The sequence below is a fragment of the Setaria viridis genome, chromosome 7 (genome assembly GCF_005286985.2).
Source record: "Setaria viridis chromosome 7, Setaria_viridis_v4.0, whole genome shotgun sequence".
Classification (NCBI taxonomy): domain Eukaryota; kingdom Viridiplantae; phylum Streptophyta; class Magnoliopsida; order Poales; family Poaceae; genus Setaria; species Setaria viridis.
This window is the reverse complement of record NC_048269.2, coordinates 530,236-554,845: the sequence shown is the minus strand read 5'-3', so window position 1 is coordinate 554,845 and position 24,610 is coordinate 530,236. Positions and strand designations below refer to the sequence as shown.

Sequence of the window (24,610 nt, the reverse complement as noted above, 5' to 3'; positions counted from 1 at the left end):
TACACTCATCCCAAAAATTGCCTAAAAATATTCGTTTGAAAGATAAAAATACAAAGAACATAATGCCATAAAAATCAACTCAAGATCTGCTCAGGTTTTCATGCAATTGACAAAAGAAAACAACCAAAATTGACCTTTTAATGAATTTTTAACACAAGGAAACATCACTGAAAAATTAAGTAAAAATATTTTAAAATCATTAAATTGCATCTAGTATTTAAATAAAATAATAGGAGGTACAGTTGCATAGCAAAAATTTAAGTTGCTTCACAAGTTTGAATTTTGACAATATACAACAAAGGATATGCCATGGCAGAGATTCATGAAGGTATATGTGGTACGCATCAGTCAGCTCCTAAGATGAAATGGCTTCTTAGGTGGGCTTGCTTTTATTGGCCTAATATGATAGCCAATTGTTTTTGTTACTACAAAGGATGTGAAGAGTGTCAAAAGTTTAGGGATGTTCAGTTGGTGCCCGCTGCGTTGATGCATCCGATTATCAAACCATGGCCTTTTCGAGGATGGGGATTGAACTTGGTTGGCAAGATTCACCCTCCTTCATCAAATGGACACTGTTTTGTGATTGTGGCTACTAATTACTTCACCAAGTGGACCGAAGCAATTCCCCTTAAGAATATGACACATCGGGAGGTAATTGAGTTTATTACGGAGCATATAATACATAGGTTTGGCATTCCACAAACTTTGACTATGGATCAAGAGACTTCACTTATATCCAAAGAGGTGCGTGATTTTGTTGGATCCTATGGTATTAAATTACTCAATTCATCTCCATATTATGCTCAAGCTAATGGTCAAGCCGAGTCTAGCAACAAAATTTTAATTAAGCTCATCAAGAAAAAGATAGAAGAGAATCCTAGAAGATGGCATCAGGTATTATATGAAGCTTTATGGGTTCATCGTATTTCTAGACATGGTGCGACTAAGGTTACTCCTTTTGAGATTGTCTATGGTCAAGAAGCCATTTTGCCTGTTAAGGTGAATCTAGGCGCTTATAGGTTGGCTAAGCAAAATGATCTTGATTTTGATACTTATCGTACTTTGATGATGCATAATATTGATGAGGTGATCGACAAGTTTGATGATGCATAATATTGATGAGGTGATCGACAAGTGACTGGAGGCTTTGAAGAAGATTGAGAAGGATAAAACGCGAGTTGCTAGGGCATATAATAAGAAGGTAAAAGCTAAATCTTTCCAAGTTGGTGATCTGGTTTGGAAGACGATTCTACCTATAGGAACCAAGAGCAACAAGTTTGGTAAATGGTCTCCAAATTGGGAGGGGCCGTGCAAGATTGTGAAGGCATTTGTAGGCAATTCCTATATGGTGGAGACTTTGCAAGGACAACAACTGCTTAAAGCTCTTAATGGGACGTACTTGAAGAAGTATCATCCAAGTATGTGGCAAGATGCTTGATATAACATGGTCGATATCTTCGAATATCGCCCTTAGAATGTATGGCATAAGAAACATCGCCCTTAGGCTTATTTTTTTTGGTACGCAACGCTTTACCAGAAAACAGGGGGTATATGTTGACACTCAAAATTGGCAGCAAGACAAATCGGGGTGGACCAGCCGGTCAAACTGGTTCTTCCAAGCGATCTGATAAGTCTCGGTCCTGTAGCTGGTGTGGCAAGGCCAACTGGTTTGACCGGTGGGCTGGACCGGTCTGACCGGTCCTCCCATAATCCGAATAGAATTTAGGAGTCCTGGTAGATTAAGATTTGTAACAGGATTTTCTTGCGGGAAAAGACCTCCCACCCGATAAATAGAAAGGGCCCCGACCAATTGAGAGCTTTCTTCCAATTGATCAAAATATTTATCTTATTTTTTATCTCCAAACCTTAACTTTTCCAACTCCCTTTGCTTTCCTACTTCATCTCGACGGCGATTGAGGACGTTCTGAGTGGCCTATCGATCTCTTAGCAACCCTAGGTACACCATCCCTGGGGTCCATCCCGTGGTGGTGAGTGTAGGTTTTCGCGGTGCCTTTGCGCAGACTGATCTGACCAGCCTTCCTGACCGATCTGACCGGCCAGGAGCAGGAGCTCTGGCGAGGAGATTTTCGACGACCGCGCAATCTAGTGCACTCATGTGTTGACTAGAAAAAGGGTCAACATCATGCAAAGAACGATCATGTACATGCTGTATAGCAATACCACAACTAGCCAATCACTCAAAAAACACAACCATCATCACTTATTATTACTTGTGTTCATATAAATAAATAGGGGAGGGACTGCCACAACAACAACAACACAGACGGATCAAGCATTCTGGACACACACACACACATCAGAAGCAAGTACACTGCCAAGAGAGTAGGACACGACCATGAATGCAGGGGCCAAGCAATGCCAACCATAAGCCAAGCCAAGCAAAGCAAAGCATCAGCAGTAGTATATAGAACCACAACATTTTGCCAAACCAAGAGCACAAGGATGGGAAGAGAAGGAAAAAAAAAAAGGAGCACAACTGTGAGATTGAAGCAAGCAGGCGTCATATATTACATTACGCAGGCGGAGGAAGCAAGCAGCCACCACTTATAGATATATCCTGCAGGCTGCAGCAATCCAAGGAAAGAATAAACCAAATGATCAGTTCAATTCATTCAGACCAACAATGCAACAATGCCTAGGCGTACGTACCTCAGGTGAGCACGGAACCCCTGAGCATGGTCTTCTTGTAATACCGCGAGTGGATCGGTTTGTACAGGGAAGGATGGTGGTTGGCGCCCATGTCCCACTCCAGCTTCTCCCACCATTCCTTCTCGCAGTCGCACTCCACCTTCTCGCAGTCGCTGCTGACGGCCGGCAGGCGCTTGAGGCTCCAGCAGCCCCTGATCTTGACGGTCTCAAGCATGGGAGCAGAGATCATCCAGCGCCCGCAGATGCCCTGTAGCTTGGGCAGCTCGTGCAGGTGGATGCGCTTCAGCTTCCGTAATTCCACCGTAAACTGATGTTGGTGGCTCCCACCAGCATCGGTGTCCAAGGGGAAGACAACCTCGAGATTCCCACACCACACAATCTCGAGGGTCACTAGGCGGCCTAAACTGTGTTGGACAATTCGCAAGGCCAAGGGGAGCACATGTATTATTCTGGGGCACAAGTCTAGGTGCAGTATCTCAAGATCCTCAAATGATCCACTCCCAATGTCGAATGCCAATGTTCTGCTCCAATTCCAGATGTAGCGTGCTTTAGGGAGCTGTGATGCCCAGAATGTGCTCAGGTAGTAAAAGATGGGCTCGTCACCGCTTCCTTCTAATTGAGGAGTGGTAAATACACATCCCAACTTGGGGCACCGCTCGACTCGGCACCAACGTAGATAATACCATGTTGAACTCATCGCACGTGCATGGCCTGGGATACTGGTGATGGACAAGCTATCATGCACGTGCAGTATGCGAGCATTCCGACAGATCAGATCTGGCATGGTAATAATAGTACTTGTTTCTTCACCCTCCTGCAGTGATTCGGTGCTTCTTGGCTGTCCGCGGTCTTGCATGTGCATGTAGCAGTCACGATCATCCAAGGAAGGCATATCTGGGCACGGACATATCCCTGTGAGCGTTGGTGCATCACCATCGCCTTGGCTTGCTTGCAGCAGCATACGGTCTTTGAAGATGTCTACAACATCTGTATACGTCGAATTATCTTTACCTTGCTTGATACTGTTCCTGCTATCGACTGCTTCCTTGCTTGCAGAACCTAAAGCAACGGCAGGAGAGGAAATCTCCATGTGTATGTTATCAGCAAAATAGCTTTTTGCAAGGGGCACAAGTGACCTGAGGAGCCTTGCATCTCTTACCCATATGCACCAATAAATTTCAGAGGGTAATCGACCGCCATGGGCCACAGATAATGATGCTGATGATCTTCTCCTGACTCTGGTGGTAGTGTTACGACCCTCCATGGACTTCTCATCCCTGCCTGGTGCCAATAATGATGCCGCAGCTGACTGTGTCGTGTCGATGTGCAGCTTCTGCAAATAGCTTTTCCTTCTGTCTTCTGGTGGCCACAGGATTGCACAGAGCTTCTCGCAGCCATCTAGGAAGAGCTCATCAAGGTTTCGAGCTATCATGGCATTGAGATCCAGCGTCTTTATAGCTGTGCCCGACAAGTCTAGGATGCGGAGATCCTCAAACAATCCACTCAACAATATATGCTTTAGCTTAGCACATCCTTTGAAGGACAACTTTTGTATCCCAACACACCCGTCAATAATGATGACAGTCTCAAGGCAGTTGTTGCTGGTGCTCATCTCCGGTATGTTTGCCACACCTGGCATGGTAGTACGATTTCCAGAAAACTCAAGGAGCTCCATCTTGTTCATCCCCAAGGTCAAGTTGTTTTCTGAACAATTACTGCAGCCGACTGTTGACTTTGTTACTCGGAGCTTGCGGATGTTAGGGAGACGCCCCTGCAGCTGGCCCATGTCCCAGCCCTGGGCTCCCATCACATTTAGCTCCTTGAGTTGAGCCATGAAATCAAGCGTCCGTGCGGACAAGATCCAATCACAGCGCGTGTAACGCACGTCCAACACCCACAGCCGCTGGAAACACCGCTGGATGACTTGCTCCTTATCTGCAGCTCCGTCTGTGCCGATTGCTTGGTCTTGACAGTGCTCGAGCCATAGAAACCTAAGGTTGTGGCAGCAGAGGAATGGAGGTGATGAGAAGCTGAAGCTGCAGTGCGAGAGCTTGAGCACATCAATAGGTTTGTTCAAGTGTTGGAAAATGTCTTCGTTGGCTGGGCTCAACAGAAACCCATAAGATGGTGAAGTCCAGTATGGCATGGTTTCAGCACGCCTTAACATGTGAGGAGACAAATATTGGTGGTAACATTCCACATCCAATCGCATCTCCTGCTGCAGATCATCAGCAGCTCGCCATGCTCCATCATCACCATCATCTCCCTGTTGTATGATGCCATCACATATCCAGTAGTTACAGCCATGGGTGGTCAAATCATAGTCGATGGAATGGTGCCCGCCTGCCATGACACAAAGCTTTAGCATGTACAAGAAGCAGTCTTCAACTTGCGCCGGGGAATACATGATGCCGCCTGCAGTATCGGTAATCTTGCGTGCAATGAGATCCGCAGCCTCTTGATGCACAAGGTAGGACCAGTGCACCTGTGGATCTTGCTCATGGCGTGAGGCCGTGAAGAAAACATCGGTCACTCCTGTGCTCTTGACGGCCCTGTCGATTTCCATCCTGGGGTTGAGCCGGAACCTCCCACGAAATGTCCACAGCATCTTGTTGCTAGTGTATCCATACAGGGGTAAGCCAAACTTGGTCATATCAACTTCCTCGCAGCTCCCGTTCAGAAAGATCACCACAAACCTATGGTTCTGTATGAATTCGTAGATCTCTGTGACGACCTGCGGTATCTCGGCATGGGACCCCTCTGCCAGCCCATGGAAATCGTCCTCCTCATCTTGCCTGTCGAGCATCTCCATTACCCGAGCAGGAAGCTTAAGCTGCTCTGCTATCGCCCTCTGCACCGCTCTCCTGCTCTCCCACTTTGAGCAGTCGATGTGGATGATGTGATGAAACTGCACGCCGTCCGGAGCTGGTTGCTCATCAGAGGCTGATGCGGCCAGACGTTGGGCAACCGTTCGGAGGACGGCGGATGCCCCCAGGCCGTCCCAGCCGTCGAAGTAGATGACATTCTCTCTGCTTCTGCTGCTTCGCCTCGTAGTGTCCTTGCTGAGCTCATTCAGGATTTGTTCAGCAGCCGCGTCGATCGTGTCAGCCTCGATGACCTGCATGCATATATTTACATTACATATCCTACTTTAGATGCACAGATAGATGAATATAGCCTGCATGCAAATTGGGTTTAATTAGTTACCTCAGAACGCATGATGATGCGCTAGCTGGAATGGATTAACTGGAAGCAGGCCGCCGTCAGCTTATCAGTCTCTGTCGTGCCTGGGTCAGGCAGACACACAAGCATGCCAGAACCATCACACACGCATCAGTTAGTTATATTGAACAATGCAACATGAGTTACACATATGGACTTGTATTTGCAATCGAATGGAGTCGTCAAGTCTAGTGATCGACATACCTCAGTTGAGTTGAAATATGGGCACTATTTCCCAGCAGGAGATTTCGCAGAGTTATTGGATCGACGATGGATGAATGTCTGTGAGAGAGACAGATGAATGTTTGAAACGTCAAGGGCCGGGCCGGCGGTCCAGGTAGACCAACTTTGCTTCTTCCCGTTTTTTTCCCCTTTGTCTTTGCTTGTATCCGCAGCAAACGCAGGATTCATTGTTCCAAAGGTAAAGGGTTAAAGCGCGAAAGCGCGCAAGATTCTCGTACTTGATGCTACTGTGCATCTAGCAGTGGCGCACAAGGATGTCGGGTGTTTGTCTGCCTTGTCGTTCGGTCACCGACTCTAATTTAGTTGTGACCCTTTAATTTCTGCTATATTTGGGCACCACGCTAATATTTATGTTGTAAAACATATCGTCAGCGGTTGGATCTTCTCCCTCTCACGCCTCTCATAACAAGCACAAGAACAGTGGGAAGTAGACAGGACACAAGTATGAGATGAGGGACTATTCTTTATTCTTTGAATATTGATGTTTACATTGAAGATCTCCCTCGTATATATACTCCAAACTATGCCTCGAGTCTTGATATGAGCCCATAAGCAATAGACCATAACTGATCTTCCTTTCCTTCTTGATTCTAGAGTCCGATTATTTTACAACAATTTTAAAGCACCAAGCAAAAGAAAAAAATGCAACCATGAAGGGAAGCAAAGCACCTGCACACCCCTGAGCCAGCCAAGTACCAGATGCTTGCACATGTTTCCAAGCAAGGCACCTGGATACCTGGCCAAACCAAATATCAAAGAGAGTTCTTAATAAGTTTGATCAAATTTATAAAAGATGTATTTATAATATCAAATAAATACCATTAGATTATATTATAATATACCTATTTGGTTTCATAAATATTAATTCCCATCTCTATAAATTTGATCAAACATAAAATAGTTTGAATTAACACAAAATCAATAATATTCTGTTCTTCTTACAGATTTTTTTAAACTATGGCTAGAAATGGGCCACAAGCATAAGCTTCTTGGGGTCTTTTGATGAGATCGAAAACCCGACGGGTTTGAGAAAGAACGAGCTGAGAAAAATACAACGCATTTTACAAAATGAAATGGCGCATGTCGCTGCCATATGGGATTATACTGTCAGCCATACAGAAAAAAGAAAAAGGAAAGCCAGGCTAGATAGTGGATCAGATGGATGAAATGAGCGATTGAGTGATCAGAAATTCGAGTGACAGACTCTCAAATCACCCATGCGAGCTATAGCTTTTCCTTAAAACAAATTTGGCCATGATTACCATAAGCCTTCCATCTCTACCAAGTTAAATCTGCAGCTCAAGCTTACTTGCAGGCAGCAACCTAACAGTGATCAGAAAGATACTAAGAGCTAGATGGCACGACACAGCATTACATAACATTATGCTGCAAACTAAAACATCAAAAGCATTTGCGCTGCGACCACCATGCAGCAGTATTTCCATTTCAACAGCTCACAGCAATTTGCTGAACCGCAGGAGCAAAGTTTCCCTGCCCAGTCACTCCTGCAGCCTCCTCCACATTCTGTGATGCCTGCAACATGTACAAATTTTCCAACATCAATTTAGATGGCCTTCTGTATGTGTTTCCCAAAATAAAAATCAATTTCTACTGCGCTGCATGGTATCACTGCATTGCTGCTAGCAATTTAGACACTATCAGCACATTTCACTCAAACTAACTAGCCGCAACAACAGAAGTCTTCCTATATAAAGCAAAACAGGGATAGCAATGTAAGGCATATAATATATTTCTTGTAACGTTAATAAATCCAAATATTGCTAGGACGGTTATGGAAGAATATGCAAAAACCAACACATTTCGGTTTTCTTTCATGGGAAGTAATTCAATGTACAAATAATTCATAGGATCATTATCCAAGAATATGCACAACAAAAGACATTTTTGTTTTGTTTCATGCAAAGTACATCAATACTGCGTCATTCAAAAGGTCAAGAATTTTAATTCAAACCATAATAACAATCACCATAGCAAATACTCGTAGAGTTGAATCTTCAAGATTCAAAGCAAACTATTAGATAGTCCCAACCATCCAATCACCATAGCAAATACTGGTAGAGTTGAATCTTAACATACACTCTTGAACCATCCATGGTTGATCAACTTTAACACCATTACTGTTCTCGCAAACAAAATTGGACCACCAGGGTGTAAGCAAAAATGACTGAAACATATATTTTTTTTCCTATAGCAAAGGTGTGCACAGCCACATTTATTAAATGGTGGTTTTCCTTTTTTACCACTACGTTTTTTGTTCTTTTGGCCACTGGATGGGTTTTGGGCCCACATTTTAGTTGAACCAGTTGAAAGTGGGGGACAGAGGAAAGTCAGATAGATTAAAGAATTAAGGTTCCAAACTAATGGTAAAAGAGGGACTTCCCACTTTTAAATGAAAAGAAAACATAGTATAAGGTTGATCCATCAGTAAAGTAAAGAGGCACATTGTCAGGCTAAGCTCCACACGGTGGTAGCAGGGTAGTGCCCACTGCACAAAGATAAAACCCCCTAATAATATCCTGTGCCCAACATTTCCAAGAACCATCATACGTACAACACTGACTTACCCACACATCAGCGCAATAAAGACTACAAAACATCAAACAGTAGCAGTAGAATGAGAACAGGTTTATTAAACAGGTCCCTGATTTCCATTCTCTCAGGTAATCATGGTCCCAATCAGAAACTCTCGTATGGATTAGATTGCATACTAAAGGAATAAAACAACAAAGTCAAATCTAGCAAGCTTGAATTCCAGTATAGATCTTGGTTCAGCTCTCCAAGTGGCACATGTATATGTTTGCTATCTTCTTTTTTTGAAACAAAGCCAGGTTCTCTGCCATTCCATAAAGAAAGAGAAGAGTTAAATAATAATTCTCTTTCAAAGTTCTCAGTTCTTTGAGCACTCAAGGAAAGAGGATTATGAGGAAAATCAGACAACAAATTTTACTCCAACGGTGATGCATGTGTTACCTCCACATTTACCACCATCATAATTCGCATCCCACCAAGAGACATAAGAGCTTTTAAACATAAGTAGCTCAAACGGAATAAAGCATTTTACTGAACCAGATTCTTACCTGAGTTGGTAACTCAAAGCAGACATACTTCCAGTAATCAACTAACTTGTGATCTTCTGGAACCACCTCTGTTGCTCTTCCAGCACAAAAGATTGCGTAAGCATCAGCGGCATACCTGGAGTAATAGCCAGATTCCAAATTACTAAATGGGAATGGTTAAGAAACAAAACAACATTAAATGAATGCTCATATTCAAGTATTCAACCCACTCACTTGCCAACGCCAAAAAGCTCTGTAATGTAGGTCCATTCCTCTGAAACATAATCCTTAGACAATTTCTGGATTCTGTTTGCTTTCACACGCTGCAACCCCAGAGGTGCTAGATACTCTGCCATCTTTTCAGGATCAGCTGTACATGCAGTCTGTGCATCAGGATAGCGTCTGAAGAAGCCCTTCAATTTCTTCTTGACCTGCAGCAGTAAACAAAGGGCATAATACTTGAAGTTTAAGCTAGAATGTGCCACCAAAGCAACATAACACAGGGAAATAACCTTGGTAATAATAAATGCAAATTCTGAATTAGTACAACAATAAAACCAAACTAGATAAGTAATTTGATGAGCTAGCAACAGTTGTCGGGATGATAAATAGTCTTGGTAAAAGAAAAATAAATGTGAAACGCCTAACCAAGCCAGTGTTACACTAAAAACATATAACAGATTTAATAAGCTAGCCTAGTCTGCGGTGCTGTCGAGTCCGTAAAAAAATAAGACCAAACAGACCTGTGCCACATGTAAACTATAGCATGTGTTTCACTGATCAAGTTTGTTTGTCGATCCTATTTGCAAATCACTGGAAACACACAAACAATCATTCTATATTGAATCAGGAAGTAGGCAGAGACGACTATTACTAAGATCACTCATTTGGCATGGCAACCTAAGTTAGTCTCTTTCTCTTTGACAGTTACAGAAACTATTCTCAATGAATCAAGCAGTTGACTGTGAACATAGCTAATTATTTGGTTAAGTAACATTCATGGAGAATAAAGTAGGAAAAAATTGAACAGCTCACCTGATCTCCTTTTGATAAGTTGAGGAGCATGCATATTATAATGACCTTCCAGGGGTCATGTGCGTACCTCTCCTGCAGGAGATTATAAGGGGAACGCGGCGGGGGTACCAGCTGATTCAGCGGCAGGCGACGGTACTTGTCTGACCGCTTCTCAGCAGCACTAAGCAATGGTGGTTTCTTTCTTGGCTTCTTCGTCGTGTCCATCTTCTCATCAGGTCTTTTCTTTTCTTTTGCCTTTACCGCTACTTGCGAACCTGAGGCTGAGGGTGGTCGCTTTGTGTTCAAGGTCGTTGTCTTGGCAGCCTTTTGATTTGCAGTGAGCTGAGAAGACAGAAATGACAGGTGATCTCGAGGAGGCGGCCTGGCTGGAGGATCAGGGGTTTTCGGAAGTGACGGAGCATTGCGACCTTGCCGGCGTTCAGGTCTGTAGCAGAACTGGTCGAAGAATGCACCAAAAGGCGAGGAATATTTGGGGTCCTGATCAATGGAGTTGGGATTGGCCATGGCGGGGACCAAGCCTTGGGGCACTGGCTGTTCTTTCAACGACGCTATTCTCATCCTGAGGATCTCCTGATCGGTCAGCACTCGAGGCTTGCCGCTGCTTCTCCTCCTGACACTCTTACTACCACTGACGCCACCATCAACTACTGCTTCCCCTCCTTGGGGATGGACATCAACGGGTGATGTCTGCTGGCCGGATTGCCCCTGCTCCAGCTTACCCCGTCTCTGCTCCTTCCTCGCTGCCGCCCGTTCCGCGGCCACCTCCAAGATTTGGAAGGTGGCTGCCCCCGCAGGGATCGACGGCGATAGAGTTGCCGCCGCCGCCTCGTGCTTGCTTCTCTTGCCCTTCTTTTTCTCCTCCTTCTGGACGGCCTCCTCCACCAACGAAGACGCCGCCGCCACCTCCAAGATTTGGGCGGTGGCCGCCGCCGCCGCAGGGATTGACGGCGATGGAGTTGCCGCCGCCGCCGCCTCGTGTTTGCTTCTCTTGCCCTTCTTTTTCTCCTCCTTCCGGACGGCCTCCTCCACCAACGAAGACGCCGCCGCCACCTCCTGCTTCTTCCTCTTGCGCCCCTTGCCCGCCGCCACCCCCGTCAAGGTTAGGGTTTCGGCAGTGACTAGGGGCGGAGACTCGGTCTTCGAATCCGGAGTCGCCGGAGGTCGAGGAGACTCCGAGGAAGAAACCGCAACCTCCACCTCCTCCCTGTGCCTCTTCCTCCTCTTCTTCTGCCGCATCGCCTCCCACCCCTCTACCATGGCCGCCGGCGCCGCCACCGACATCGCGCGGTGCAGCGGCGGGAGCAGGACGGGAGGGATTCGGACGGGGATCGCCCTGGAGACCGGCGGCGGACCGCAGAGATGACTGGGAGTGACGCCTCTTCTCTCCGCCGCCTCTGATTTGGAGAGCGAGTGAATGGGGGGAGACGAAAGAAAAGGGGAATAGATGGAAGCTTTTCGCGGCAAACTCCTCCGATATTGCCGCCAAAACTAATACTATATCTATTCTAATCTAATTAATAAAATAAAGGAAATGATTTCTTCCGATCACATCAAAACAATACTTGTTTCCTAAAGCATTTCTTCCCTATTTTAATAATTGGTTGAAAAAAATTCGGATGATTTCTTTCTCAGTAGGAATTTAACCGTTTTAAATAAAAGGATTCTAAAAATATTATGTTCTTTGCAATTATTAGGATTCCAAGAGATAGAAATGTTTAATAGTACATTTTACTGAAAAAATAGTATTAAATTTAACGAATAATTAAAAAAATAGATGGCTAAAAAGAATACTATTTTAAAATTATTTTTTGAATGAAATAATATTAAAAAAATTCTCTTTGATTCATAACTTAACCCCTGCTTGTAGAAATTTAGCTATTGTTTTTTAGGATTTGCTTGCCTAAAACTTGCCTTTTAGATTGGACGGTGGATGCCATAATGTACTTGTAACAACACAAAATAGACAATGAATCTATCTAGCATTTAAATATAAAATTTAAAACGTTAAGGGCATTAACGGGTTGACTTGTTTCTCAGGTTCATATGTGACATACATAGACAGCTAAAACTGAAGATTTAGGAGATTATATTCAAACTTGATACTGAACCTGCACTATATCAATGAGCATGGATCCTCACACCATCGTGCCCCCTCGTACTTACTCCTTGAGCCCAAACGCGGAGTACATGCAGTACTCCTCCAGCGTGGTGGCACCGATGCACCGGAGCTGGCCGTGGCGCAAGCATCGGCTTGAACAGGTTATTGTGATGCGATGGACTGCTAGGTTTTTCTTCTGCTTGGCCATCTCCTCGTTTTTGGTTTTGTGTTTATACTTCTCACCAGAAAGATAAAACGGCATGGCACATGGTCAAGGTTCCAAGAATGGCATTATAAGGTTGCAAACAGTGGAGGAATCAGGATGGCAGACTTAGAGGGGCTTTGCTTCCTCCTCCTCTTCCTCTCCCTCCTCTTCTTCCTCCTCTCTCTTTCCTTCCTCCTCTCCTTGATCTATGTCCAAAAATTGCCCCCCCCCCCCCCCCCCCCCCAATCCGCCCCTGGTTGCAAAGATGTTTCAAGACATGAAAACTAGTCCATTTGTATAACAATGAGTTCATCAATACAATTGTTTTGCAGTACGAAATAAAGAAAAGATTCACCATCCAAATTGAAGACGTGGTAACCATGACACAGTTTCCAGAAAGAAAGTAGCTTTGCTCAAAAGTAAACAAGCATACCAGCTCTAATAGCGCAAGCACATTGACCCACATTATCTCAGTTGTTCATATTAATCCATTTGCCATCCAATTCAAGTCCTTAGTGAAGTAGATATTGTTTCAAGATCTCCAATGGGCAGGATTGATGAGTTCACACAACCACCCGCATGCGTGTCTGTTGTTCCAAGAAAAATATTGTGAATTCAATTACATCCCGATACTGGTAATGCACCTAGTAGTGATATGACATCCATATGAGGACAATCTATGAACACTTCAACAGGATGAAAGATAAGAATAGCTCAACTTAAAATACTACTCTCTGTATTACTGTCCATAACGAAAATCACGTACAATACTCACTACCATGAATACAGGTGTGACACCACGATAGCAAACCAGTCGCAGTAGCAACAGGGCAAAGCAGGCAAACATTGTATATCCCTCCGGCGTATGCTACAGATGCAGAGGAAGCGCAGGAGATGGAATTAATGGAAGGGAAGGGAATTACAAAGGAGCGGATCGAGGCGCCTGCAGAGATGGAAGGAAGGCTGCAGGAATGGCGAGATCAGGGGCGGATTGGTTTTGATCGCCGATTCCCTCCGGGGGGAAGGCGGGCTCTTCTTGGCGGGACTCGGGAGAAAAAGCGCGCGCGCCGATTTTTTTTTTTTTTCACATCGTGCTCTATAAATAAGCTAGCCCGGCCCTCTGATCGGATGGATCCATCCACCCCCCTATCCCAGCCAGCCATGGCATCCTTCCGTTCCGGCCCCGGCAATCAGCCCGCCGTCACCATCTCCTCCGGCTCGAGCGTGCGCTCCGTCGTTGACCTCTCATCGTCATCCGACAGCAACGAGGCCACGAGCCGGCCTACTAGAAGGGTGGCGCGGCGCCGGCGTCCGTCCTCGTCCGTCCGCTCACCGGCCGCAGCCTCAACCGATACGGGCGGCGGCGGCGGCGATGAGGCCGCCACGAGCCGGCCGAGGACGGCGTCGCGGCGCCGGCGTCCATCCTCGCCGGCGTCCTCTGCCGTCTCCGTCGGCTCATCCGCCAGAAGCGCCGGCGACGAGTCCACCAGCAGGCTCCGTAGGAGGTACAATAAATGGACCCACGAGGACGAGCGCGAGGTCCTCAACATCATGGGCGACCTCCTTAAGGACAACCATGGCGTGATCCCCGGCGCCTCGCATATTCTCAAGGAGCTCCGCGGCAAGCCCGCGTTCAGCCGCCGTGGCCTGCAGGTCAGGGAGCTCTCCGACAAGATGTACCGGCTCAAGCGCAAGTTCGCAACGACCGCCGACAAGGCTGCGGCGAACCGCGGCAAGCTCCCGCGCAGGACCAAGTACCGCGACGAAAAGCTCTACGAGATGTCCCAGGACCACGATCTGTGGCCGGATGTGGCTGCAGACGACGGCGCAGCCTACCTGGAGGCCAGAGGCATCGCCCCTCGGCCCCGCCGCTGAATCTGATGGCCTGGCCATCGATCATCTCTCCTTGTCCCCTTCATAAATCTTTGCATCACTAATCGTGTCATTTAGTGTTATACATCAAGCTATATGAACTAGTATTGTCTTAATTTTGGTTTTATCAACTATTATGTCCACTCCCTTGTAGCGTGTTTTGTGCTTATGCGTTATAGTACTCCAAGTCCATGAAAGTAGTACAGTAACTAGTCTCTGTCTCTGTCTCTCTGAGGCAGCGCATCAAAGTGTCAAGTATGTATACGTATCAAAGTTACATGAGCATCTTGCTCATCCCAGTCGCAAGTTACCTAGATATTGAACATCTCCTAATATGGAGGGAATTCGATGATTGAGCAGTGCACGATAAATTAAGTTTAATTCAGCGATCATAATGCTCGAAAGTAATTCAGCGATGAGAATCTAATGGATAGGGTTAGTGGTCAGCGGGTGGGGGATTTAACTGCAAAATAATCCCATCACTAATCATATCCATTAGATTAGCATCTTGTGACCTTAATTATTGTACGGGATAGATGGTTTGCACAAGATACGTTCCCCCCAACAAGTAAAAATTATTGGTTCAGGGCACAGCCCAACTCAAGCCTTAAAGGTCCAGCCCACTGTCCACAGTCCCGCCCTTGCTGTCGGCTTGCCTTCCCTTAATTTGCTCTCGATTGCGCAACCACGCTGCCCCTCCCTCCTCGCTCGCCACCACCCACTGACCCACGCTGCTGCACAGAACTGTTGAGTCATGGATTACAACCCATATGGTGGCGCCGCTCCAGATCGACCCCTATGGCGGCGGCGGCGGCATCCACCTGATATGTGATTACTACGGCATCGTCGACGACTACAACGCTGATGATGCTGGAGACGGCCGGTTCCAACCTTTAATTAATTATTCATCAATTTAGATAGAGAATAAAATTATCAAAATGTTGTTCAGATCAATTTGTTACGGGGTGTTGCATCCATGCTGTCTTACATGATGTTTTGTTTGAAAAACGAATTTAAATTTGTTTTTAAGATTCGCTTAGATTTCGATTTAATACAAATCAATTTCTACATCTTAGCCCAAGCATCTCTTTAATTTGCATCCACCTCACAAGGTCCAATCTTATCTTTCCTTTTTATTATGTTGCTTGTGCCCCTATTATTTTCTTTGCACGTTTATCTAAACCGTCCCACGCATATGCAGGCCTAGCTGACACGGCTAATAAGGTCGACTTTACACACTACACGGATCAGCCTTAGCTTAAAAAGTGTTAAAGACCAACCTCAAGAACGGAACTTCGTGCCTCGGAGGGTTTTTTTACTGCGTGTTGGGTTCCTAAGAAGCTAATAAAATTCATGTCACATCGAATATTTAGATGCTAATTAGAAGTATTAAATATAAATTGATTATAAAACCAATAGTACAGATGGAGGTTAATTTGCAAGATGAATTTATTAAGCCTAATTAGTCAATGATTTGACAATATGATGCTACAGTAAACATGTGCTAATGATGGATTAATTAGACTTAATAGATTCGTCTGGCGAATTAGCCTCCATCTATGTAATTAGTTTTATAATTAGCTCATATTTAGTCCTCTTAATTAGCCTCCGAATATTTAATGTGACATAAATTTTAGTCCAGATTAAAGATCCAAACACCCTCTAGGACCCCCTCGGCATTATACGTAGCAACACCGACATCTACAATAGGCGGGACCCGCCCTTAAGACCCTCTAGGTATTATACACTCCCTGTGCCCTAAGGCCCCGTTTGACACGGCTTTGGCTCGTGAAAAAACAGCTCTGGTTCTGGCTCGTATGAAAAAGCAGCTTTTTCTAACTCTGACTTATTTTGTACGAAAATGTTTGGCAAAATGGCTTCTTCTAGCTTTTTAGAATAGATGTCTATATGCCCTTGGCTCAGTTGATGGTTTGAACCGATGATTTTGTGGGTTGTTATGTACTTTTTTCCTTTTATTAACTATTTTCTTTTCTTTTATATTTTTCTTTCTGTCCGGCTGCTTATCTTCCTTTTCATGTGGTCCTTATCCTTCCACGGTCTTTTTCCTTCCAGCCCCAGACTCCGGCCTTCGCCCTGCCGCTTCTCCATGCTCCATTTTGCTCGGCCCCTGCCGAGCTACTCCACCACCAAGCGACTTCCCTGCCACCACGCTGCTCAATTCCTCTAGCTCCTCACCACATCTGCCTCACCCCTGTCGATACTCACTGCATTGGAGTCGAACGAACGCCGGGAGGCGGCGCCGGCAGGTTGAAGCGAGGCAGCGCCGGCCGGATGAGGGGAGGTGGCGCCTCGGATCAGGATGCCCTCCGCCGGATCCATCCATTCCGCCGCTGGCTACCCCTGCCGGTTCATCGCTGAACGGCGCCACCAGGAGTTCACGTGAGGAGGAGCGTGAGAGAGGAGGCAGGTGGATGGGGGAGAGCAAACCGTTAGGGAATTGATGAGGGCAGTGGCAAAACTTGTAATTTCTAGCAACTTGATGTATGTGGACGGGGAGAAGCTGGGGGAGCCAAATTTTTTTGGCTTGTTGCGCGTCGTTATTTCCGCCTGTGGCTTTTGGTCGGCTCACGGGCTGAAGCCGTTTTCAATTGATACATTTGGGACAGCTTGTGCAAAAGTTGCTGCAAGAGCCGCTCGGAGAGCCAAAGGGGGCTAAGAGTTACTGCCCGCTTTAGCACCGTCTTCCCATTTGCATGCTTTCCTCCTTGGCAGTGGACATCCTCTCCCACGCAGCCCGCCAGCGTCGCGCGTCGACAACAGCACCACGCCGCTATCTGCAGCGGCGGCTACAGGTACCCTGCCACGCTGTCCAGGACCAGGTTGAAGGGCGCCCATAAAACCTCGCTAGGTCCAACAGCATCGTGCATGCTAGGATTAGGCCCTTCGCCGGCAGACCACACAAGTCGCCGTGGCAAGGCAGCAAGGCCCCGCGCGGCTTCGGCTCGGAGCAGCGCGCGCCAAGAGGCTATTGTGCAGGTTACGCAAGAAAGAAAGAGGACGACGGAGCTAGGAACTGTGTACAGAGGGCCGACCAGATATGTTCGGCAAAATACCATATGCATAGACATTAAAATTAGAAGAAGCATATCTTTTCTTTTTTATTATAGCGCTTCTCATGTATTTTAGTAAGTGTATTTATTTATTTATTTATGCAACTGCTAATTTATGCTTTAGCATAGCATCCACTAAAGCTAAATAGGGATTAAAAAAACTCTGTGATTTAGGGGGCCATGGCCCCTGCCAGCCCTCCTTGGCTCCGCCACTGCTGGTACTGTATCTGGCTCGCCGCTAGCAGGACCGTCATCATCATCCATGGTAACACCATTGAGTGATTGTAAATGATTCACTGCAAAGAACATCTTAAAAGTTTAAGTATTCTTGCTCACTACTATAAATCATTATAACAAGTTTGTATTCATCGTATTTTTTTCAGGTTGCTTCTTATTTCACCTTTGACATGAGCTTTCGAATTAGTCATCGGCTTGAAATCTTGGATCACATGGCTAGCTTTATGTAAAAATATATGCAATTTTTAAGATCATATATGATTCATTGCTACTGTTATGCAAGACACGATTTAGCTAGGATCCTGCTGACGATAACCTCGACTCTGTTAGTCCATCTATCGACTCTGTTAGTCCATGTTCTAGTATCGCTGACCTGCTTGGGAATACATAGTGACAGTCCATGCAATCGATCTACTGTTTTGTTAATACAAACAATCCGTGATTTAATACCTTCGTTTCTCGATTTTCATTTTTTACCAGATTTTGGATTCATTCTCCCCAATGGCGATGGCGACGCTTCGTTTCCCGATTTTCTTTTTTCTTTTTTATTACCATATCTATGACTCTTCATTAACGCCGGAAAATGAGAATCCGCCGCCACCGCTGATGTGATAAATGGCACCCACCCTCCCCACTTCCGGCGGGTCTCCTGAAAATTCCGCGCTCAAGCCAACCCTTTCGCGCCCACGCTTCCCGCCAAGAGCCGCGCCATGGCGCCCTCGTCGCCCCGCCGCGAGGCGCCGCCGGCCAAGAGCCCCGATGCGCCGCCCGAGCAAAAGAAGAGGAAGACTCCGCCGCCGCATCCGCCCGAGGCCAAGCGGAAGCCCGTGCCCTTCCAGCGCACGTGGCCCCCCGGCGACGAGGTCCGCATCCTGGAGGCCCTCGCCGCGCACCGCCGCGCCCACGGCGGCGACCTCCCAAAGCCCGCCGTGCTCTTCGCGGCGCTCGATGGGCACCTCGAAAGGAAGGGCGTTGGCGCCAGGAAGATAATGGAGAAGCTACGCAGCTTCAAGCGCCGCTACGTTCTTGACGCCAAGAAGACCGCACCGCCGGCGGGTGAGCACGAGCGCCGCCTTTACCTCCTCTCCAGGGACGTCTGGGCCGGCGACTCCCCGCCCAAACCACCACCCGTCGCTCAGGCGAAAAGCCTCACACCGCTGAAGGCACAGACCGCCGAAGATACCAAGGACAGTAAGGACGCAATCCAAGCCAAGAGCGCCCGCGAACCAGCCGGCAAGGACTTGCCCAAGCCCAGGACTTTGGCAGAGATGCGTGAGATGTACCCCTACCTTGTTGGTGAGGCCATGATCCTCATGGATCCGCCGATCCTCCAGGAACTCCTCCCCAGCATTGAAGAGAACGTGGCCCGGGCATTGAACAAGAAGATCAAGAAGGCGAGGAAGAAGCTCACCAAGGCCATCAAGGAATCGGTAAATACGACACATCCTTCCTGTCATTAATTAATTATTAAAGCTTGGGATGGGCTAGGATTTCCTTTTAATTTATGCTTTGGGTTTCAAGAATTTCTGCTCTTAATTTGTTTAACAATTCTGGTTCAGAAAAGTGAAAGCCTTTTCCTCTTCCAGTTCTCTGATGGATCAGAGTACTATATATGTTCTAGGTGATTATGCTTGTTTTTCGAATGATTAGTTTACTTGACTACTGCTATTAGACATGGTTCACCTTCGTGTACAATGGATAATCAAGATCCTAGGGACTGATGGTCCACTTAAAAAAATGCTGTGAGCTGGGGTACCATTTGAATAAACTGCATGTAAGTTGACAAGTATGGTAGCAAATAATTATTGTGCCTATGCTGATCTCAAGATTCCTGGTCTTTGTTTAACCATTGAGTTTATAAAGTTGCATCTTTTCTTGTCTAGTTCCCAGATGTAGTAGGTTAGTTATAAGTGACCATCCTCCTGCTTCCAAGGATTAGTTTAATTACATGAGTAGTCTGTCTCAAAGTATTTAACTGGGAACATGCTATTTGATGTTGAAAAGGACATGGCCAATCTTTGTGTGCAGTTATGATCATCACATGCAATCAGTTTGCCTTGGACACTGTAAAATATGGAGTGCATCCCTATTGTCAAATTGCTCCCTTTATTATTTCCCACATCTAAAATGAGAATGCTGATGGGGGGGAGAACTGTGGAAGTGCGATTGAAGTAGACTAACAAACTTCATTGTTTGAAGGCACCAAATTCAGCAAAAAACTGAAATTGTGACGTCAAACTCAGAAAATAAGCTGAAACCTGTCAATAGCATTCATCACTGTTTTCGTAGCTGCAATTTGTACCGGATGTTATTCCTGCTCATCATGAAATAAAAAAAATGTATATGCTGACAGATAAATGTTACATTTGCGTCAAATTACCCCTCCAATTCCAAAAGAATAACGCTGTCCAGGGGTACATATTCGCATACTGTCTACTGGGTGCTAATATTTTTTTATTACTGCTAGTGAAACTCAATGTTGCCAAAATATATAACACTAGGATATGTCAACAACAGGTGAGGCTTGGTCCCAAATCTCATTCACAAGCTAAAGTTGTATTTTGGGAAAGTGTAATTTTGCCCGTCATATGATGGGTTGGATACATGAAAAATATGTATAGATTTTGTAAAACAAGGTTTAAAATCTATTGGAACAGAAATAACTGGTCAATGCTTCTTATCTGGGTAGTGCTGGCATCCAAAGTGACATTCTTCTACAACCAGATGGATTCCCATATATTGCATTTCATGCTTGCTGTACAGAATCCATAATTTCTAAGAACACTTGCTTCTTTCATGTGCTCCTAAATTTGGATGCCCTAGGATGTAATTTTGCCTTCATATGCTGTGTAAATTTACTCAGTTTTTTATTCTTATGTGAACTGGATAAAATCTTGAAGCAGTGACTCATCTGATGAAGTGTTTTTTATAACCTAGTTATTAGCCTTTCACATAATATATTTAATGATGTTTGCTTCTGTCAAAAATGGGTCAGACTACTGTATACATTTCAATGATAGGATGTAAGATTCTTCTTAGAATGGGAACCTAGCCTTTGGCTACAAAATTAGATTACTATCCCCTTGTAATTAACATTATTAATGTATATATTTATTGAGTTTAGTTCACCCGTTAATTGATTTATTCAATTTATGGTAAGCAGGGAACATAATAAATGATTAGCCTTCTATAATTTTTTGGTACAATACCATCAAAACTCCAAGCTAATGAATGTAATACTAATATGTAGGCAAGAATGAAAAACATGGAAACACCCACAGTTTTTCTGTGCCAATCAACTAAGCTGCAACTACAAAAGCCAACAGTGGACAAAAAGGATGGTGAGGATATTTGTGATCAAGGACGATTTGCACAACTGGAGCGTGAAGTAGCGGAATTGAGACAGATTCTCATGGCTTCTCAATGTCAGGTATAGATAGAAAGCAGTCCACACCATTAATTCAGTGAAGTTATTTGCTTACATTTGATATATATATACCTAGTGTGTATTTAAAATTTCCACTACTTACCTCCCCCTTTTGTTTATAGGGTAAAAAACATGAATATGCGGAGAGTGGTGTTCTGTCAGTCATAGCTGAAAATCAGATTTCATGCAATGTGATTTTCCTCCTTTGTTGATTTCTTTGTACTGCATTTCTTCACATCATTTTTTATTTATGTGTCATATCAAGTTTATTTTATTGTAGATAAAAGTGCCAAATGGCTTGCCCCATAGAAAGAATGAGGTGGTTACATCGAAGTTTAAATTCGAGGGTGTCCTTCCAAGCAATGTCCCGCGTGATAATCTGGTATCTTCCCCATTTTTTACTTTGATATTTAGACATATATAACAAAAAACTTTGGGAACGTCCTCCTTTTAGTTTACAGAAATTCATTTTTAGTCTAAACTTGAAAACTTCTATAAGGGTGCTGCAATACTTCATAGGTTATCTCATCGTTCTCCTTTTCTTTTTGCAAATTTGTGGTAGGTGCTGAGAACCAAAACAGTGGTTAGCTATTCACTAAAGAAACTGTTTCCGCTAGATACACCGTCCACCTTTATTATATGGAATTTTTCATCTCTTTCTTCATTTGTACACAGAAACTGCAAGGGTTGATAAAGCCACCATGTAATGCGTTTCATGGTAGGACAAGGAAGATTGACGCACATAGTCAGACTCGACACAATGTGGTTAGCTTCCTTTTTTTATATTAGTGTTTTTCTGGAATATTTACATTTACTGAACTTGCATCATGCATGGTTGCTTCTGTATAGATAAGAGGAAGTGAAGTCTATGTTGTTTAGCACCAAAAGATCTGTACAATTTTTAGCTGTATACCTATAACTTAGTAGTCTAATAATCTTCCACATTTCCTTCTGTTTAGGGTGGCAAAGAGGTTGTCTTGCTTTCAGTAGTAAGACCACATATTCCAGTAGGCAAAGCTATTCTTGAAAACAGTTCTCAATCTACAATAGTAGGTGGCATGACACTTGGAACCCAATGGTGTAAGGTGTTTCTAAGTGAGGTATTGCAAAGGGATGCTGCACTGATTCACCCAAATGGGGAGATGATGAAGCTGTCAGATGCACTTAAACGTTCCATTGCATGGCCAAGTTCCCTAGTAATATTTTAATTCATTGTTCTAATTATTATAGGTTATTTTTATTGCCACAGAAGTAAAGAGGTAAAAATATTTTCTTTGCAGATCAAAGATAGTGCCATTAAAAAGGCAGCACCTCACCGACCTTCCCATCAAGGTATTATTAATCGCTAGTCATTGGCTTCTGCTATGCTAAATTTGTGCTCTTGAAATTACCATGCAAAATTTTCTTGTATTCATCTCAGTTGTTTGTTTGTTTCCAAATGTTGCAAGATAGAAACAAATGCTAAATCATTAATTTGGAGATGCAGTTGAGCAGTTTCCTAAAACAAATGCTAAGTTGCAGGTAGAAGCTGATAGTTCAGGAAATTGAAATTGATTTCTGAAAACTTACATGGAACTATGATTTTCTTCTTTTCTGTGATAATTGCTTCAACATGGAATGTGTATGCTACATTGATCCAGCTATGTACTGACCACTAGATTGATGCGATAGCGATGCTTACCGAGTGTGCTGATCCTTTGGTTGCATGCTAGCACTCACTGGCTACATTTTGGAAGTGTGCGCTCAATAATGTTTCTTTGTGGGAAACATACAATAAAAACATCAAAATGTATGAGATATCTTAGCTAGTTTTGATATAAATTAAAGTATGTTGCTATCTTATTAACACAGCAGATAATTAATTCATTTTGTGTCATGTTATACAGGTCATTGACAAAGCGCCTTCTGCAACTGAGATGGTAACATCGATGTGGATAGTAACATATCATGCTTTTGATCTCCAAATAGGGTAGGTTATTTGGGTATGAATGTTCGAAGGAAAAAAAATCTTGCTACACCTGGACGCATCGTTTATTTGTTGGCTTTTGTTCATATGGGTGAAAATGTGTGCTGCTACTATCGACGACGCAATTGGAGAAATAACTCTAATGATATGTTCGTGTCTATTTTTTCTGATTGGAAATAGCTTTAACTTTTATTGTTTAATATTCCCCCTAGAATTGTTTCACACAAATATTCCTTTGTAGGTGTTCAATTTTCAGCTCAGAGGTGATTCTAGTTGCAGTTATCCTATATCAATCAATCTCGGCTGTGTGCAGAGAACATCCTATTAAAATTAATATGTTCAACCCATTAACTAAAGAACATCCTATCATCCGAATATAATTTGGAGGGCTCTGTTTGATGGGAAGAAGAGGTAGCTGGAAAGAAGTGGTATTTGATGGAAGAACATCGTGATGCATAATTTCCTTTGAGCTGAATCAGACATACTATGCTACTGTTTGCATCCTAAAATTGGGCGTTGCAATATGTAACTGTGAATGAAAATTATTCCATTTGAACTGTTAAAACAGCAAAATGGGTAGTGGATGGCCAATTCAGACACTATCTAACCAAATTACTTGATCTCAATCTCGGCCTTCTTGTTGTATTTCTACTCCAAAAAATATCACGCACACTGTATACTGGAACGTATCAGTAGGATCATGAGATTGAGAAGCTAAAGGTTTTATCATTGGAGGAGATGGGACAGATGCAGTTGAGATTGCGGGGAGTTGTTTCAATGTATTTGTAGTTTCCAAATAAAAAATGCTACCATGGAGGATTTGACTCGTGATCTGGTTCTTTCCATATGAACAGAAGAAAATTTCTTGTGTGTTGCAGATAATCTACAAAAATTTCAGCAAGCAAAGGCCTACGGACTCACCCTGCAGCTAGATTTATGCCTGTGCATTGTCACAGGAGCTGAAAAAAAAACCAACGCAAGAGGAGCACGACTATGATCTACCTCATCTTAGTAACATTCTGTATCAAGCGCAATGAGTGAACCAGGCAGCACGGAAAGGATGCTTTCACTTAACAGCACTACAGACATTCATATTAACAGGATACGTACGTGTCCTCTCATACAGTTTGTTTCGTTGAAAAGAAACAACTGAACTCAATACACTTGAAGCACCTACATACCCAGAAGAAATCTAATCACCTGAATTTCGCCAGATAAGAGGTCCTGCTCATTACACACCAATTGCAATGTACTGCCAGGAGAAGCTCATGACATAAAACTTACATTTCCACCATGCATGACGGTGTTGTTTTTCTTATAAAGAAGACCCGCCAGATTGACTAAAGCATGGCTTAATTTAAGGACTTTTCTCACGGTTTGAAGAGTACCATTGCATTCTCAACAATCGATATTAGACCTAGTAAACATTGGCATAGAGTCCAAGGAAGCCAAAATTTTCTCTTGGGTGTAAGCTTGGAGTGCATGTT

At 44.3% G+C, this 24,610-nt stretch overlaps 3 protein-coding genes across 5 annotated transcripts; 1 reads left to right on the top strand and 2 right to left on the bottom strand.

The window, feature by feature from the left end:
* Positions 1-2,198: 2,198 nt before the first annotated feature.
* On the bottom strand, positions 2,199-7,133 carry LOC117862800 (uncharacterized). Its single transcript, XM_034746322.2, has 4 exons — positions 6,097-7,133; positions 5,878-5,957; positions 2,671-5,788; positions 2,199-2,585 (listed from the first exon to the last, which is right to left on the bottom strand). The coding sequence occupies exons 2-3, from the start codon at positions 5,887-5,889 to the stop codon at positions 2,672-2,674; spliced, it is 3,129 nt and encodes a 1,042-aa protein (XP_034602213.1). The 5' UTR covers positions 5,890-5,957; positions 6,097-7,133; the 3' UTR covers positions 2,199-2,585; position 2,671.
* A 152-nt stretch (positions 7,134-7,285) lies between these two features.
* LOC117863951 (uncharacterized) lies at positions 7,286-11,705 on the bottom strand. 2 transcript variants are annotated; one of them, XM_034747885.2, is made up of 4 exons: positions 10,248-11,705; positions 9,447-9,643; positions 9,234-9,348; positions 7,286-8,989 (listed from the first exon to the last, which is right to left on the bottom strand). In XM_034747885.2, exons 1-4 carry the CDS (start codon positions 11,526-11,528, stop codon positions 8,957-8,959), a joined length of 1,626 nt encoding a protein of 541 aa, XP_034603776.1. In that variant the 5' UTR covers positions 11,529-11,705; the 3' UTR covers positions 7,286-8,956. The 2 variants fall into 2 exon arrangements, with proteins under 2 accessions (XP_034603776.1, XP_034603775.1); XM_034747884.2 differs by having other exon boundaries at positions 7,286-7,668; positions 10,248-11,704.
* A 6,680-nt stretch (positions 11,706-18,385) lies between these two features.
* Positions 18,386-23,300, top strand: LOC117862942 (uncharacterized). Of its 2 annotated transcripts, XM_034746498.2 has the most exons (8): positions 18,389-19,160; positions 20,981-21,160; positions 21,280-21,348; positions 21,438-21,539; positions 21,833-21,922; positions 22,117-22,353; positions 22,438-22,489; positions 23,044-23,300. In XM_034746498.2, the coding sequence occupies exons 1-8, from the start codon at positions 18,441-18,443 to the stop codon at positions 23,049-23,051; spliced, it is 1,458 nt and encodes a 485-aa protein (XP_034602389.1). In that variant the 5' UTR covers positions 18,389-18,440; the 3' UTR covers positions 23,052-23,300. The 2 variants fall into 2 exon arrangements, with proteins under 2 accessions (XP_072151083.1, XP_034602389.1); XM_072294982.1 differs by lacking the exon at positions 21,280-21,348 and having other exon boundaries at positions 18,386-19,160.
* Positions 23,301-24,610: the final 1,310 nt, after the last annotated feature.

What these genes read in the sequence shown, in the direction of transcription:
- LOC117862942 (XM_034746498.2), top strand. Translation starts at nt 18,441, where the DNA reads ATGGCGCCCTCGTCGCCCCGCCGCGAGGCGCCGCCGGCCAAGAGCCCC. An exon ending in ATGTCCCGCGTGATAATCTG is followed by an intron (nt 21,540 to 21,832) that starts GTATCTTCCCCA and finishes ATTTGTACACAG; the next exon opens with AAACTGCAAGGGTTGATAAA. An exon ending in GTCAGACTCGACACAATGTG is followed by an intron (nt 21,923 to 22,116) that starts GTTAGCTTCCTT and finishes CCTTCTGTTTAG; the next exon opens with GGTGGCAAAGAGGTTGTCTT.
- LOC117863951 (XM_034747884.2), bottom strand. Translation starts at nt 11,528, where the DNA reads ATGTCGGTGGCGGCGCCGGCGGCCATGGTAGAGGGGTGGGAGGCGATG. An exon ending in GAGCTTTTTGGCGTTGGCAA is followed by an intron (nt 9,349 to 9,446) that starts GTGAGTGGGTTG and finishes CTATTACTCCAG; the next exon opens with GTATGCCGCTGATGCTTACG. An exon ending in GCTTTGAGTTACCAACTCAG is followed by an intron (nt 7,669 to 9,233) that starts GTAAGAATCTGG and finishes TACATGTTGCAG; the next exon opens with GCATCACAGAATGTGGAGGA.